The 18,257-nt window shown below is 39.8% G+C and overlaps 1 protein-coding gene across 1 annotated transcript; it reads right to left on the minus strand.

The window, feature by feature from the left end:
- Positions 1-6,373: 6,373 nt before the first annotated feature.
- Positions 6,374-10,011, minus strand: LOC117296840 (forkhead box protein A2-like). The gene has a single exon (XM_033779920.1). The coding sequence runs from the start codon at positions 9,858-9,860 to the stop codon at positions 8,484-8,486; it is 1,377 nt and encodes a 458-aa protein (XP_033635811.1). The 5' UTR covers positions 9,861-10,011; the 3' UTR covers positions 6,374-8,483.
- Positions 10,012-18,257: the final 8,246 nt, after the last annotated feature.

The following is an 18,257-nucleotide window of genomic DNA, read 5'->3' on the forward strand; positions in this document are numbered from 1 at the left end:
GCGTGCACGCTCCCCTTCTGAAGCTAACAGTAATGCCAGTCAAGATGGGGGACACAGAAATAAGAGAGAGGAAAAAACCACGACCGTTGGTCCAGCCAATACACATGCAAAATGGGTGCGTAACCCAAGAAACCATGAAAAATTTATGTTGGTCCGGGCGACTGCACTAAAATTCCCTTGAGACGTGTAAAGTTAAAAGAGAACGCCTTGCCTTTTTGCCCGCTTGTGTAGTCGCAGTAGCCCCGAGGTATAATAGAAACTGGGGGTGCAACCGTAGGTGCGAATCCGTTAATTGGGACCTATTTGCCCAAGTGTATACTGTTTAGCTTATCATCAAGTTTGGAGTTAAAAGCGAATCGCCTGCCGTGTAGTAGTTTAAAGCTGGATATAAAAAAACCCTTGTATAATTCACACCTATGTTGCGGGTAGGTTCCTTTGAGTTTTTTTTATGAGGGGGGCCGAACCAAGACGCGGTTTACTCTTATGGGGGGTAGATTACGGCTATCACCAACACTTCTTAAGTACTTGGCGTGTATTGTTCTATTGGGGGGTAATCTACAGTTAAGCCCAGCACGGTACCTTTGTGGCCGTGTGCCGCTAATTGCTCGCTGAAAAAGATGAGAACAAAGTCGGGTAAACAAGCCCAGGTCTGAGGGTGAACTGACAGCGGTGTACAAGACCATAACACTCACCTCTAAAAATGTTTCCCCCCCCCCCTATATCTCACGTGGCTCTATGTTACAAGACCAATAAACCCATCAAATGGCTGTTTCTTTGTTGTGTACGGGACCACATTTCGGTCCACGAGGGACCTCGGCCTGCCTTTTCTGTTTTGGTGGTTTGCTTTGACCTCAGAAGAAGTAAAGAAACAACTAAAGGGTCTATGTACTATTTTGTCTAACACAAAACACAATATCCACAGATTTACATTAAACTTGTGCAGTTTGAAGATAATGACAATAGAAAGCTTCCCTGAAAATATAACTTGCTGAGGTGCTGTAGTTTTTGAGAATCAATGTCATGAAAATAATTTGCGTCTCAGTGATCATGAGACGAAAATTGTTTTATCATCTAAAAGCGTATTTTCGTGACATTGTTTTTAAGTCATTTCTCAAAAACTACAGCACCTCAGCATCTAATGTTTTAAGGGATACTCTTTCTGACTATCATTATCTTCAAACGGTGTAAGTTAAATGTAAATCTGTCCCTAGATCCTGCCATAAAATATTGAGTTCATTATAACTATAGGACATCCATTAATATAATACATTCATTTCCCCCCATTGTTTTCTATCTGTTTTGTGGTGTACATATTGTACACCCATACTGAACACTTTCCGTTTGTAAACAAAACAAATTGTTCTACCACACTTGAATATTGTTAGCCGTAGCGTAGTCTTATACGAACTACGAAGTGTCATTTATATTTCATAGATACTGTAGAGAACATAATTACTTATAATGTACACATGTACATGTTTTTGTATGTGAAATTTTCAGCTTGTCCACGTACCCATAATGTCCATTTTACCTAATTCAGAAGTATGTATCATAAATTGAAGGGCGTAATTTGTACCAATGGTTTGTTTTATTTTGGGTGGTAGATGTAACATAACACTACACTGATCATTTTTCTTACCACTGTATCATACTACCCAAATGTTGATTCTGAACAAAGATTGCCGTACGGATTGGGGCAATATTTGATTTGAAGACATAAATATTTGATTTAAAATACAGCATATATTTGACTTCAGATAAGACATATTTTCATACACCAGTCATAATTTACATCATGTGATGTCTGCATAGTGTAATGTCACCGTACGGTACACTGGCCGCTGAATTTGTTTTCCTTGGGTTTTTTTCCTTCTTTTTTTACTAAATCAATGGGGGTCTCTCCTTTCAATCAGTGCAAATAACACTAGTTGTGTGTACATTTAATATTTGGGAATGTAATCACCAACAAATTATATGGGGGAAACGGGAGCTCCTTAAACGTTGCCTGGGGCCGTACACCAATCTTTCATTGCCTGGGCCAGGGTACTACTACGGTAGTTAAGTAACCCAGAGGCTAAGGAAAAGCCGGGGAGTGTATGGTCATAGACCACGGCCTATGAGGGTTCTCAATCACTGACTCAAGAGCCACAATCATAGGGCATTTTGGTGCACGTCATCTCGCAGCCAAAGTGCGCCGCCTCATCCAAAGAGGAAAGCAAAATGAAGAGAGAAACACATCTATTGTATTTCAGTCTAGCTGGCTGGGAAGTCTATACTGCCATGCTCGGATGTAATTTCCGAGCCTTAAAACCAAGAAACCCCCAAACGATGATGTTTCACTGTGTTAAACCAAACCTTAATCCCGAGTATAATTGTTCCAAGTGCGGGGAGGGTTTCTCGTCCAAACCCGTGGAGGAGGGACCGTGTAGAGAGAGACAGGGGGAGAGACGGGAGAAAGGGAAAGAAATGGAAAATAGAAGATATTGTTTCCCTAACCCTTGCCCGGCTTGATACGCCATGGTGTTGACCTAACCGTTGAAAGGGCCAACCTCTAAGTTGTGCCTGACCCACCTCGCTGATACATGACACCTTCCCGCCATTACTTGTGAATGGGAAATACGCTAATATGCAGGGTCGACTATACGCACGGCAAACTCGTCGAGCCAGCAGGGGCCCCCACACTAATGCACTTGGATTCGCTCTTCCGAAACCCCGCGCACGCTCTAAAAGCCTTTGCTAGGGAATCGAAATTCGCGTGATAATAAGTAACCGGGTGTTATTTCTCAAATTAATAGCTTCTCGGATGTCTGATCGTCATATGGATGTGTTTTCATGCGCATTTTTTTTCTCCTTGGGATGGAAATATACTGTGCTGTTGTCATAAGATTGTTACTTCTTTTTATTCCTTAAGTGATCTTTCTTTCTCCAGTGGATGCATTTCCCCCCATCTGAATTTTGCTGAATCTCATATGTCTTTTGCGTTATGTGTTTACAAAAATACCTGTTGTACTCATGAATGAAGCAATAAACGCATATACTGGATTCGATCGTTCTCACCATCAACACCCAAATCTAAAAAGGCATATAGATTAAGCTCGTTTTCATTGTTTTCAATTTCAGATGAGAAATTTGAAAAAAGTGTTATTAACGAAACAGCTCTGCATTTGTGCACAAATGCAATTATGTCTAGTTTTCAATGTTTTTACTCTCGACATGTCAAGTAAAAATGTCCAATTCAAATAAATGATTTCATTGGTAGACCATAGTTTGTTGCTATTTGTTACAAAATTAAATTGAATCAAAAAGGTGAAGTTATAACAGTCACTTGGTACAAACATTGGTTGAAGTTGTCAATGTTGTTTCTCCAAACAAACCTTTAATTTGTTTAAACCCACAGTCCTTTTAAATTTATGCATTTACATGTATAATGACCAATTTTCTTAAGAACAATTTATTGAACTATGCTTTAGTGATTTCTGGTCACTCTTTAGTTCAGTGTTGCACCAAACGATATAGCCCTACATCCAACTGAGGTTGCAAATTGTGAGTACAATTATGTGTATACGTTTTTAGAGCTAAAACTTACCTTTTTTCATGTAATATAATTTAGTATTAGGCCTGTGCCTGTTTATGACTTCCAAAACTATGACCTTGCATTGTTATCCGATTTATGGTAAGTAGTGGTCGTGAGATTTTCCTGTTCACGTTTTTTTTCCCTTCTCATCTCTTAAAAGGAAAACACGGAGTTACTTTATCGCAAATGAGTCCAAAGATCGAGTTGTAGAGGTCTAAAACACTGTATCGACGATACCTGCAAAGCTTGACAAATCTCCGGGTGCAAGGTCCGCCAGTGATCCGCTATCACCCCGGACACATGGATTATACAGCCCTTGCTGTTTCACCTCCCCTCCCCTCACTAAACAACACAATGGATGACTTATTAATATTAGGGTCTACCGAACCATGGACCTTTACCACCATGTTATCATCCGTTAAGTAATTCTTCACCAATGGAACAAAATAATTATGTATAAAAAAAAATAACCGTTGTGATTTATGCTCTACGCACATGGGAAAGGCTACGCCATTTTGACTACGGCTGTATCTAAAATGCTGTGCCGTGCTAGCGAGCTTGTTGTAGGCTGGCCGACCAGGGCTGATTACGAATTCTTGTCGCATTCACCCCGTACAAGAAGAACGAAACAAGCGCCGCAATCGCAACCATCCCTGCTTTACTTGAAAATCAAGAAGGGAAAAAAAACCAGGTGCAACTTATAAGGCTATTCAAGGGGAAAAGAGAAGATTGAATAATGTACTTGAAAAATGCCGTGCAGTCAGGGACTAAATCCACACACACAAAAACGCGGCAAGTTTGACTTGATTTGATATTACAATTCATTTGGTCGTGTTGTGACTATTCACAATGGGATTTTGTTCTTGTTCTAAAAAAAGGAAATTCTACATGGAATGTGCGGATTGAACTGTGTGCCATCACTTCAAAATGCTTACTTTTTAAATCAGTTTTATACACTGACATTCTATAAATTCAAACTGCAAATCCCCAATAGTAGTGTATGTTTTCGTTATGTCATAAAATTCATATTTTGTTGTTGATGAAGAATCCCTTATTGAAGTGTAGTATTGATTTGTAATCATACTAGTAATCCATCACGAATCTCTCTCTTGAAGTGATCGTGACCCCCGAATGTTATTACTATTGTGATTCATGTAGCTTAACACTAGTTAACCCTCATGCAAGCACGGGGTAAATCGACAAGTAATTGTGACTTCAATAGCATGTGATGTTGGCTGTCTTCCCTACCTCCCCGGGCGGGGAAGGGACAGGCGCTGAACCTTATCGGGTGGAGAGATCCTGAAACACCCGCTAGCTTTTCCTCATCGACCCGGGGCTTCTTGGTCGATCTCGGAGAGATATTCCTTTCAGTTTTACTTCAGGGCACAAACCATCATCTCCAACAACTTGTCCAAACGCTGGGATACTTCTAGAGGGAGAGCCTGTTGCAGCTAAAGCCTGTTGCTGATAGGTGTAGATGGACTAAATTTAAACTTATTTTTGTCAGAGTTGCTTCAAAATTATCATGTAACGCATATAAATTAGACGACTGTGTCAGGCGCTGTTAATGGTCGATTGAACTCCACACTTGTAAAATAGCTTGGCCATATTGCACTGTATCAGAAATCATGAATTTGGGTTTTAAAACAAACTTTCTGTGAATGGAAAACAAAATTTACTGGTTTGATTTTGAAATGGAACTGGATTGATGCAAAGTTCATTCTGGCTGACTGGCAAGCGACCTGTCAAGTGAAAATATTTTTGGAAAAATACACCTTAGGATTTCACTCTTTATATATTTTCACTCTGAAACTGTGAAAGAAAACCACGTTACTTCTCTTACTTGAACGCATAATCAGGAAATAATCTTAGGATAAGCTTGAACTTGTTTCTGTGAATGGATCAACAATTGTTTTTGGGAGGGACGCATTTGAAAGGCTCGTTCATCATACTTTGAATATGATTTTGTGAATGTTTGCACTCTACAAGTGGCCCCCTTTTCCATTGAAAAACCATAGCATATGAATCTTAACTTAACGGTGTTTTTGGTTGCGTACAAGACGGGTGATTGTTTGTATACAAATTAGATATCACATACCACCAACTTGTGAACAGATATGTTTTGTGTTGAGTGAGCATCACGCCCGTAGGCATTGGCAACCTACCCGCTTAATATGAACGGTGTAGTCGATACGCACAATAGAGCAACGCAAGGTGTGAGAATCTATTAGACTGGCGAGTGACCCAGTCAAGCACGGTGGTTTCATTATCAACACTCTTTTCTATATAAGCCCAATACCAGAAGATAATCTTTTCACAAAAAGTGAGGGGCAAATACACTTTTTTTTTGTGTTGTGGAACAAATTTTGATCAATAGCGAGTAAATTGTCATTGAATTGTATGATTTGAAAAACACTTGAATCATTTGAAAAACACTTGAATCATTTGTTACTAGTAAAAATTTGAATTATTTTGATTCCAATTTCTGAAAGTGATGGTTTTTTTCAAAATGATAATATTCTCAACTTGATTGAGAGAAAGAGATTGCCACAAAAATGAAACTTCATTTCTAAATAATAAGATATGGTTTGTGTGAACCAGCCTGGAAAATATATCGGCAATTTATGAAACTCAATGTGGTATAACGCCACTGAGTGATTCATCAATGATATACAAATTCAAACTCTTGATATTTTCTTGTTTCCCAAATAGATACTCAGCCATTCCAACTGAACTTAAGAAGAAAACAGTAATAAAAGTAAATTGTAGTCGCACCAATAAACAAAATACGATACAGCATTGAGTTGCACAACAAAAGTTCACTTTGGAAACGAATTTATTCAGCGAACAAAAAATGATAAGATCTCTCTTTCAAGAACATCAATATTTCTTGTAAAATATGAAGTAAGATTCAGAGAGAGGAGAAGAAAAAATACGATGGAAATGCAATCTCATTCAGTTTTTTTTCTTAAGTTTATACAATAAACACTGTGTACAAAATATGAACCCATAAAAATTGATACATTATACAGTTTTTCTTAGTGGCTTTGCCTCGGTACTTGGAAAATCCGATTTTAGAGTGCCCCAGGCTGCTGATGACGCAAAGCAAACTTTGCCCGGAGTTTTTTCCTCTTTTTTTTTCTTCTTCTTCAAATTTAAACAGCCATGTCAAATACGAGAGTTTGTGAGTGTGTTTTTCTACCTGTGTAACTCTTTCTGGTTGAAAACACAAACACTGACGGCCTGGGACAAGGGGTCTCTTTTTCCCCCTGTTGAGATTGTTGAGTTCACGGTTTATAACAACCCAAACAAAAGTGAATAACGATAGAGTGAAGAATTGTACATAACGGTCTTTTCAAAAAAAACAAATTGTAATCTAGGGCCTACCACTAAGAATAGAAGAAACATTGTTTAGATGTTTTTTCTGTTTCCATATCACCATTTACCATCATTATTATAAGAATTTGTTTTTACAAGTGATTTTCACAAACTGATCATTTTGGCACGTCAATCACTGAAATTATTCCATCAACAAATAACAAAAGTTTAAAGAATACTATAAATATAACATGATCAATAATAAACGCCATAAAATTCACATTTGGTTTCAACCCATTTTGAACCCCACCTCTTTTTGTTAACAAACATCTCAAAATGTCAATCAGATAGACGCTAGCATTACACACCAAAACATCAGGTTTGAAAAATGTTTAACTCTGTCGTGATATCACAATTATTTTCAGCCAAGAGATGAGTTCAAGATGATCAGTTCTCATTTGATGTACAGTAACAGCTCAGCTTAATGCTTGTATAAAATAACAGTTTTGTTTTGGCAAAGTTAAAATCAGCGATAACAAAAACTGTAATTTACAGTTTTATAAATAAATCCAAATATTGAGACGATAATTGTATTCAATTCATTGCAGCAATGTAAAAATTCGGGTAATCTTGTTCCAAATAATTTTTTTCTTTTCTTCAGCAGACATGTTGACTGTTTGTTTGGGACCAGAAGGGTTGTTCTCACATTTCATTCAACATGATTCAAACATTTGAGTTTTGAGTTTGTAGAAAACGGAAAATACATGATTGAAAATAGTTCATTGTTTGGTAAAAGCCCATCCTTCATTTAAAAAGTAAGCTACAGGAGTTTTTCGCTTCTAATCTTTGGATGTACAAGTAAAGTATCGGTTCAATATCATAATTTTGATAAAAATATGAACTAAATATACAGTCCAAAGTATTACAATATGTAACTGAATAAGGAAATCTTTGGCGTTTTTCAGTTGACGTAATTGCAACTTTGGAATATCCATTCCTTGATCATTACAAGCGAATAATCAAGAAAAAATACATTAAACATTAACAAAGTGGCAAACATGTCATATCATAATAACCACTGATGGCTTTGGTTGTTTAAAGAAAAAATAGGTTGTCAATTCATAATAATCAATGGTCTTTTGATTTGTATACTAACTATATCTAAAATATATTGACAAAACTCCTATCCACTAGTAGAACAATATCAAATAAATAAATATCAACAAATCATATCTACCTAGAGTAAACTTTGCACACATTGGATCCGCACGTCATGTGTACGCACCGATTTCAACTATTTGAATTTGGATTATTCTGATTGCTCACAAGTTCAAAATCACAAATCATTTACATCATTTTCCATCATAGCATTTATAAATCAAAAAAAAGTTACTGAAATAAAGTCACATTGGTCGTGATTGTCCACCACAGCATCATCGCAATTGATACATATACAATGTACAAACAAATCTCAAATCTGTGGGTTTTTGTTTTCCTTTCGTCTGCTGATGAGAAAAGACAGAGTTAGGATTGATTTGAACGTACCAGTTGGTTCTGTTTTAGGTTGCACTGTTGTTGTTGTTATTGTTGTTTACATGTTGTGGTTCGCTGTGGCGAGCTGGCTGTAGGTTGCCTCACCGCTAGTTGCAGGTATCGTGTAGTCCATAGATGGTTTGGCCATCGGGCTTGTCATGCTCGGCATTGAGTTATAAGGTGCATAGGCCATGGCCTCGTAGCCCTTCATGTCCAGTTTGTGTTCCGATGAAATGATGCTGTTTATAGAGAAGGGATGGGTGAAGGAGGGGTGCTGGCCCCCTGGTCCAAACATAGCAGCGGGATAGGTACCTGGCATAGCCGTCATGGAGGTCATGGATGCAGCTGGATGAGCTATGGGGCGGGTTGGGATACCGGCACTGGCTAGGCTAGCTGGGGGTGGTGAGAGGGATGGAGGCTCCATCTTCTGCATGTCATGGTGGTGATGATGGTGATGTTGCTGCTGGTGGTGCTGTTGCTCGTGGTGATGTTGGTGTTGGGGCGGTGAGGCCATCTGGTGGTGAGGTTGCAGATTGGTGTGCGACACGTCGGTGGCGTCGTTGCTGACCGGCGTGGAGGCGTTTGAGCCGGTCACCCCGGCGCCGTGCCCGTTCTCCATGTGCTCGCCGTCCTCGTCCTCCGGTGTCATATCCTTCTGCTCTTTCCTCAATGTCTCCCGCTTGGGACACTTGAAGCGTTTCTGCCGCCGGAGATAACAGCCGTTCTCGAACATGTTCCCGGCGTCTGGGTGCAGTGTCCAGAAGCTTCCCTTCCCGGGACGGTCCGGTGTTCTGGGCACTTTGACGAAACAATCGTTGAAGGACAGGCTATGGCGGATAGAGTTCTGCCACCGCTGTTGGTTCTGACGGTAGAACGGGAAAAGGTCCATGATAAACTGATAGATGTCACTGAGGGTGACCATTTTCTGGGGTGACTGCTGGATGCCCATGGTGATGAGGGAGATGTACGAGTAAGGAGGCTTGGCGTGAGTGTAAGACCGCCGGTAGGTTTTCTCGGCCCGGACACGATTGAGGGTATCGGCCTGTGCCTGTGCTTGGGCGGCGAGTCTCATACTCATTGCCGCTGAGTTGTTCATACCGTTCATACTGTTCATAGAACCCATACCGTTCATTCCGTTGAAGGTAGACATACCTGCAGCCGTCATGGAGTTCATGCCATTCATGGAGTTCATGTTTGTCGGCATGCTCCCCATCCCGTTCATGCTCATGGTAGACATCGTCGACATAGACCCCATGCCGCCGGCCGTCATACCGTTGGTGTAGGAGTTCATCTGATGCCCCATGGTGTTCATCGAACTCATCGAACTCATGGTGCTCATCGCACCCATAGCTCCCATGGAATTCATGTTCTGGAGCGTTGGAGAGGAGGCTGGATGGTAGGCCGACTTGGGTGAAATCATGGCGCTGTTTGCCATGGAATTCCCTCACAGACAGGGATGTCCTCACTAACTCTCTTGTACAATACGCAGTATAGATCGGGGGAAATACTCCAAGTCCGTGTACGTACGAGTGTGCGTGTGTATTCAAACTGTCATCCCTCGCCAATGCAGGGTTGAGGATTTTATGCGCGAGGCAGGTTCGGCGAAGTGACCTATGTAAATACGTACAACGTAGGCTAATTAATAGGCCACGCCCCCTGGTGGTGCACGGGCAAATCATCCAGTGCCTCCATTCGGCGCTGACAAATTGGCCGACGGACCACCCATTTATGGACGTTTTTATTGAACCGCTTCAAGTGTCAATCACTTAGAAACTGGCAAACACTGCCAGACAACAGGGCTTAACAACATCTTCCACTGGAAACACTTCTGTCCCAAACTCCATGTTCAAACCCCAAATACACAAATTTAAAAAATCAATGCGAGTAAAAAAGTTATTTTTATCCATATGATTAATTTCTCAGTTTTTTTCTTTTCTCATTGTTATATTATTTTTGTTACAATCAATTTTACTTCCTCGATACAGTGACGTTGCAAGAATCGTAAACAGACTACAATAGCTGTCTGCTATACGCTATACACACCTGAGCGATCAGGTACGTGACGTGATGCTTCAACAGGGAACTGCCCACCGGCTACCTAGCTATAGCGACCCGTGACGTCATGCCTATTGTTCACCTGATTATCAGCTTGTACTATTCAGAGACACGTCCCCCACAATGGAGAATGTTCAATGGGGGTAAACTCGTACCCATAATTGCAAACATTTTATTGCCCCTCTGTGTTGTAGCACTATACGGCTTGGTTAAAAAATATGTACAGTAGTTTAGGTCTCGGTTTTTTCCCCCAACAACAAACGCTCCAATAGCCGCCCTCTGTGTTAACCTTTATAGAGTGCTCAAAAAGATAAAGGCAGAGCATGCCTCATGAACAATGTTTTTTTCTTTCGGGTGCCGACTTCAGTCGCACCTTATTAAGGCCGACTGGCCTCCCAACCTTTCATATTCAGCGCCCTGTGGACTAGTTCAGGCCGACATTAGAGCAACACCTAAGTGCGAAAAATTGTCAAGAGATTTTCTCCACTGTTGGTCGGCCTGTCTGCCCATAGCAAAAATCAAGTAATAAACAACAAGGGAAACTGACTGGGTAAATAAAAACAAATTAACTGCTCAGACATCAACCTTGATATAAGTCGCAAAGCAACAAAACCTTTCTAAATCTAAATAAAAAATCTATACCATTATTGATTATTGATATTTAACACCAATGTGACTCGCGAAGGTATTAGGTGGGCTTTGGAAGTATACGTGTAGTTGGGACTCTTCCTTGCTCTATGATGTTAAACGTGGAGGTTCTACCCCATGATGTTAATAAGACACATGTTACGTATACATAAATAAAAGAGGCGGGTTAAGATGTAAAACAATACTTTGGTCCAAGTAGGAAACTAAAAAAAGAAATCCGAATGAAAACAAGCATTTGAAAGCATGATGCAATCTGTGTTTGATTGTGTGCACTGTTATGTAGTCCGATGTATCTATAGGCCTATACCTAAAAGTACTTTCTGTTCTCGTCTAACATTGTTAATCTCCAATATTCTGTGACTCATTTACTTTGAATACTTTTCGAGGAACGGTTGAAAGTTCGCATGGAATAACAACTAACTTGTTATAGAAATAATGCTAACGCTGTGGGGTAGTATCGGAAAAACAATGTCTTAGCATTTTTTTTTTTTCTTTCTTAAAAATTTCTAAATGTTGTCAAATATACCCATGGTTTGTTGTGGCTCTTACTTTGAATCTTTTATTTTTTCGAGAGAGCTGTTGAAACATCACATTTTGTTTTGCAAATCTTGAAACATACTTTCTGTTATATAAATAATGGGTGATATATCTATGTACAATAATATCATGCCAATGCAAATGTCCCCCATTCATTCCAGTGTATAGTACGAAACTTGGATTGCCGATTTACAAGTTGCATATCGCGGGGAAAATGCGCCGCGCGAAGAAGTAACACAAAAACTAGAGAGCCGGTGCGCCAAGTCCCTGACAGTTTTGCATAAAATATTCCAAATTGGCTTGTCAATCACACGTGGGTCCTGGGAGTTTATGATCCTTCAGCATGTTTATTTATGAGGGACTTGTTGGGAACGAGAGGCGATGGTTGTTGGTGGTTTTGAGTTGGCTAGCATGCTCCATGAAAACCGCCCTCAGTGTTTGGTTCGTTCTCAGGAACATAACTCCCCATCAGTCTGTCAGCTAAAAAGTTAGGACATGCAGAGATTGAAAGATGCATTTTTGTTTTGACGAGTATTACGTGTTATCCAATGCAGCCTTTAGCTTTAGCTAGTGGTAGGTAAATGTCAAAAAGCAGTCTTCTCACTAGGTGTGTCTCAACATATGCATAAAATAACAAACCAGTGAAAATTTGAGCTCAATTGGTTGTCGAAGTGGCGAGATAATAATGAAAGAAAAAAACGCCTTCGTGACCCTTGTAACACTAAATTGTGTGCTTTCAGATGCTTGATTCAGTGACCTCAAAACCTCATTCGGAGATCTCGAAATCAGATTCGTGATGGGAAATCACTTCTTCCTCGAAAACTACGTTACTTTAGAAGGAGCCGTTTCTCACAATGGTTTTTTACTATCATCATTACCAAAGCAGGTTTTATGATAATAATAGTTTTGAGTTATTACCAATAGTGTCCACTGCCTTAAATGAAGTCAGATTTGTTCATAGCTGTAGTGTGGGATATTGAGTTTTTTGTTTATAAATGAAACAGTGTTGTGTCTTCAGTTAATATAATATGACGTATACTTTTTCTCTTCTAAGATCATTTCATCCGTATTTTGTTCTTCAAAGTAAATAACAGTATTACACTCTTTGCTTGTAAGATATCGTCATACATCATGTTAAATGTTTGGTTTGCCGTATTCGATATTTGCTAAAGGTTTGTTTTGCAAACAGTTGCTTCTCAACGCGTTAAAAAAAAGTGAAGTTAAATTCACATTAGTAATGACCACTTTGTTTTGGGTTCTGAAGTATCTGGTCATTCTCTTTCTTTGTATTTCACGTAAGATTTCAGTTGAATTTTAAGTGGTTCTTAAGTTATCAGTGGTTGTTTAATTGAGAATGATAGAACAGCGGTGCCGTTCTGTCCCTACCGATGTTTAAATGTCACCACTTCTGGAGAATAACAAGTACAGAAGCCAGCATGCCTGTGAATAATAATAAAAAATATCCCGAACTCGTTTCTCCCTCATTCTCTCTCTGGGTCGAGCCAGTCACAGTCAGAGGGCACTTAGTGGTGAGGTTACCCGTGCATCAATTGAACAAAAAGAGCATTCAGCGGTATTTAGCAGTGAAAGCATGCCGACGGAGCACTCCCAAGAAGGGCTTGCATACGGGACCCGAGTTGTACCTTCCAACGCCCTGTTCAAACCATTGTGGAGAGCTGAGGGGTGAAATGAGGGTTAGCAATTCCTCCCCGAGGGTTCACTGAAGCCGCGGCAATCAAAAGCTCTAAACATATTACTACCGCTATGGAACCAGACAACTGGCAAATTCTACGCTCCAGTTTTTTCCCCTGCTGTTATTGTTTAGCACAAAAAGTGCCAAATTCTAACGCGGTGAGCTGTGCAACAACACGGATGAAACACCCTGCCTTAAAAGATCACAATAAAAGCATTTCCAGGTATGTGGGTTTCGAACTGGGTGCTGTGGGCCGTGTACTTTCTATACACGCCCAAATAACCACTGGATGTAAAATGATACAGTAGATGATCAAGTTTGCTTTGGGGTGAACTATGATTTATACAAGTCGATGCGAGGGTGAGGGGGAGAAGTTAAGATTGTCTTTTCCTTCGAGCCCGTGACAAATTCTCCTCCAAGGCTAAAGACATCATGGTGAGCAAACAGTCTTATTTATAGGGGGCAGCCTGAAGCTAAACGCACCCTACCTCTATACCGAAAATCAACTAAACAGCTGGTCCCGAGTTCATTGCGATTCGTGGTTGCTCTTCTTCCGCTAATGGCCAGGGACCGTATGTAAAAGCAAACCGCTCAAATCACTCGCTCGGAGGCACCAGTCGGTGTTAGATATCACTACCTTTTTCTTCACTGCGTGGTAACTTTCTCTACCACTAATAAATATACCTCTAGAAATAAGCTTTTAGAAAACTGGTAAAAACTATAGTTTTGGTTGCAGTACGTAAGTGCGTTGATCATTGAGGTTACTGCATTGCCAATACTATATAGGGCCAGCAGCTATGAAAATATGACATTCCCGTAGGCTCAAAATGAGTGACAGACAAAATGGTTACTTTTACTTGCTAATTTCCATTCCAGTGGTTAATATTGTGTTTGTTTATTAATTCACAGAGGAGGATTGCCATACAAACACAATTATCAGGACGATGTTTCAAATAACTCTTGCCATTCCCAGGTCCTTGATCCGGATCATCTTGGTCTGACCCATTTATGTGTCATTACGACCCCGACTATGTGTCTAAATGAGTCACAAATGAGTCAAACTGCCGAAGCATCATAGTTAACATCACGTTTTGTAAAACCAGATTCTGGGTCAGCGTGACCTAAAAAAGGTCAGCCACCTGGGACCAAGAATCGTGGTCCAGAATTTTGACCCTTGAGGTTTTAGAGTGTCGTTTGACGATGTAACGAAAATACTTTTTCCGTCAAGAGTAAAAACCAAACACAGATTGATCATGATAAATATTTGGCTTGATTGTCAATAAGGGGGAATCCCCATTGTTTTTGGGGAATTCGTAATAAGCTAGGACTTTATTGTGTAGATGTAGAACGAAGTCGTGTACCTTGCTCCGCAAACCATTAGAATACAAAACTACAAACCGGTTTGTAGCATGTTTGTACTCTCTAAATGCAAAAGAGTGAAAAGGAATTCTTTGAAGAGCCTTATGAGGGATAACTCTTTTGTGAGTGGTCTTCCACTCTTTTAGATTGAAGTTAGCATTTTTTTTGTGATTTTCACTCTGTCCTGGAGTGAAACCTCTTTAAAAAAGTGGGGAAAAACCTCTCTTGTTAAAGAGCCATTATGAGGGACAACTCGAAATGTGGTGGTTTCACTTTGAGAGAATTGTATTTGTAGTCTTTGTAATAGACAAGTTTAAGATATAAAGTCAATAACTTAGGTCTACTGCAAACTCTTGTCTGAGATATGGCCTCAAATTGAATGTGATTTTTGTTAATGCCAATTAAACGAATGTTCTCCTTTCTCCAGTTTACACGGTTTTTGCCAAGCCATGAGCACCACATGTGGTGAAATTTACAAGAAAGGATTTGTCACTTCCGTTCCTTTAAAGCTGATGAGTCTTGATTTGTTCTACCTTGTAAACAACAAACCGGGCGGAACTTCAAGTAATACCTACACAGGTACATGCTTGTGTATCAATTGTTATCATACAATGTGCAATATGGCTTTGGACACTAGTGTGACGGTTTTATTGTCACTGAGTGAGGAAGACAATTCTAGATAAGAACCTTCTTTATAGACGGCCATAATAATAACCTTTGGTCATTTTACCAGGAATGATTAACATGAAGACAAGGTAATCATTGCACAATGATATCTTGATATCAAACAAGGCGCGAACATCCTTTCCATTGAACCTGAGAGGTGACACGGCCTGGTGAGCTTTGAGGGTTGCCGATCCCATCCAAAAGCCGTCATAAAACTACGGCCGTTATTGTACCCCGGCGGTTTACGACAATCGTACTCAGCCAGAGATGTCTTTTATTTCACCCCCAATTGTGAACATGAGTCAACTAAAGCCCTTACTGATACTTATTATAGATCAACCACTATGATGATGTCATCATGACGTCACGTGTGAACAATACAACCGGGCAGAGCTCACTTTACCATAGAGCAAATCGTGTAATTTTAAGGAGAAGCACATTATACCCATTTTAGCGATCACTGTTTCTAAATTCTTCTTCGTAAAACACCGAATACCTATTGCACAACCTTTTGTGGAACAACGCAAAGAAATATTTGGAATGTTAATACATTGATATTATTTGTATGATCCAGCCAGTAGAGGGCAGCATTCTTTACCAGATCGGGCATAATCCTATAGTATTGTGGTGAATCGGGAATGGAAATGAAATTGACGAAGTACCGAAATGGTATTATTGCCGAATTGCAAAATTGTTTCAATCTGAAAAACCAGTACCGATCTTCCTGAGAAAAATATCCGTTTCGGGCGTTAATACTGTCAAAAGTGAGAAAATGTAAAACGACCATTGCTTATATCGATATCAGCAATCACACAAAAAGTGTTAAAGACACTGGACACTATATTTGTAATGGTTTTAGACTAGTCTTCTCACTTGGTGTATCTCAACATATGCATAAAATAACAAACCTGTTAAAATTTGAGCTCAAACGGTCATCGAAGTTGCGAGATAATAATGAAAGAAAAACACAATTGTCACACGACATTGTGTGCATTCAGACGCTTGATTTCGAGACCTCAAATAATTCTAAATCTGAGGTCTCGAAATCAAATGCGTGGAAAATTACTTCTTTCTCGAAAACTACTTCACTTTAGAGGGTGCTATTTCTCACAATGTTTTATACTATCAACCTCTCCCCATTATCTCGTTACCAAATAAGGTTTTATGCTAATAATTATTTTGAGTAATTACCAATAGTGTCCATTGCCTTTAACAAAATCCCTCCAAAAACTTAAATTGTTTTTGTTGTTTTCACTAAAACATCACAACCGAATTTAAATTATTTACTGGTTAAATTTAGCTAGAGGAGAATGTGTGTTTATTGAAAACGAGTTTGAACAAATTAACTCCATCAAAAAAATAGTGATGTGCTATACCTTGGAATTATCATTTACAAAACAAAACTGCACCCTCATTTAAAGTTGGCCAGAAGTTCTAACCCGTCCATCACAATGTGATATTTTGTTTTATTAAGATGTTTTGCTGGTGCATTCTGTTGATGTCATTTTACATCTTTTTTTGCAGTATCTCAGGTTAGACTCAAATTATCGTGTAACACCCCCATGATCGTCTGTTAGCCTTTTTAGATGATGGACGATTTAGTATTGCACTGTTCGGTTTAGGGTGTTTACAAACAGTTTGACCCAAATAACGCCTCGAAGTTTATCCGCCATATCTCAAAAATTGCTAATTACTATAGAATAGTAAATGCAGCAGACAAACCGACACAAAAGAACGGTTTGCATGTCGCGTATTGCTTAAAACTAAATCGCTTAATTGATTCTTGGTTTTTTTTAATCTCCTCATTTTCTTTTTATTAATAGCGATGAGATCAGTCTTTCTGTGGATTTTCGATTTCTGTTTAGTTTTTCTGTTGTTTCGTCGTCGAACCCCTTGTCGTATATACGTCCTTGAGATCGCCTATATGAAAACGTCTGGTGTTAGGGCATGGTAGGGTGTGAGTGGGAAAGACACTAACTCTAGCTCAGTATTCGGTAATATCGACTGAGGCATCTTCCACTGGACACCTGGGCTATTGTCTCCCTAAGTTGTACTGCTTAGAAACGGCTGGTATACAGTCATATACACATGGGAAATACAGGCTCGCTACCGTCAAAACAACGAGGGGAGAAAGGCCACTATGGACGGGGCCAAATTTAGCTCACTAATCGCTCTTTCATCACCCATAACCGATAGCCCCTTTTTCTCTCTCACTGGTGGCTCGAGGCCTATGGTGTAATATTGATGGGCTTCTTAAAAGTGACGGGGAGAAAATAGAAAAGGGGGTGTAGCCATCTATTAATGGTGCGTTTAAAATGCTAGCATCTAGAGCTTTATGGTCGTGGGAGCTTGGTAAGCTTCTCAAAGCCCTACCGCGGATAAGCTGCTTTTGTTGCCTTTAAGCTTACAGGGTAGGCTTGGTTTGGAAAGGAGGGTGCATAATGGCGCACCGTGCCGGCTTCAAGAAGCGAGGCCGACTAGATGTGGTTTTAAAAATAAAAATAAAAAGCCCGGAAATACTCATGTAAGATTTCTGAAGCACTCACTGATAATTCATGTCCTGGGCTTTTATTAAAATAGACGAAGGAGAGGATGGTAGTTGTGGGGATGGAAAAAATGACCACGGGTTCGGACGGTAATTGGATATTGATGAGCAGAATTGTTTTGTGTGTGTAAGCATGGCATGTATAGATCAAGACATTGTCAGTTAATTACACTCCCATTAGCTGACAAACGGCTTCCCCATTGTGCACACTAATTGGAAAGTGAATTTCGGGATAAAGGCTGGTCTCTCTTAGCAATTGTTGATACCCGGTTTGGGGGTGGGGGTGAAAATGGGACTTACTTGTTCACAAAATGACACCTCAGGTGTCG

The sequence above is a fragment of the Asterias rubens genome, chromosome 1 (genome assembly GCF_902459465.1).
Source record: "Asterias rubens chromosome 1, eAstRub1.3, whole genome shotgun sequence".
NCBI lineage: Eukaryota > Metazoa > Echinodermata > Asteroidea > Forcipulatida > Asteriidae > Asterias > Asterias rubens.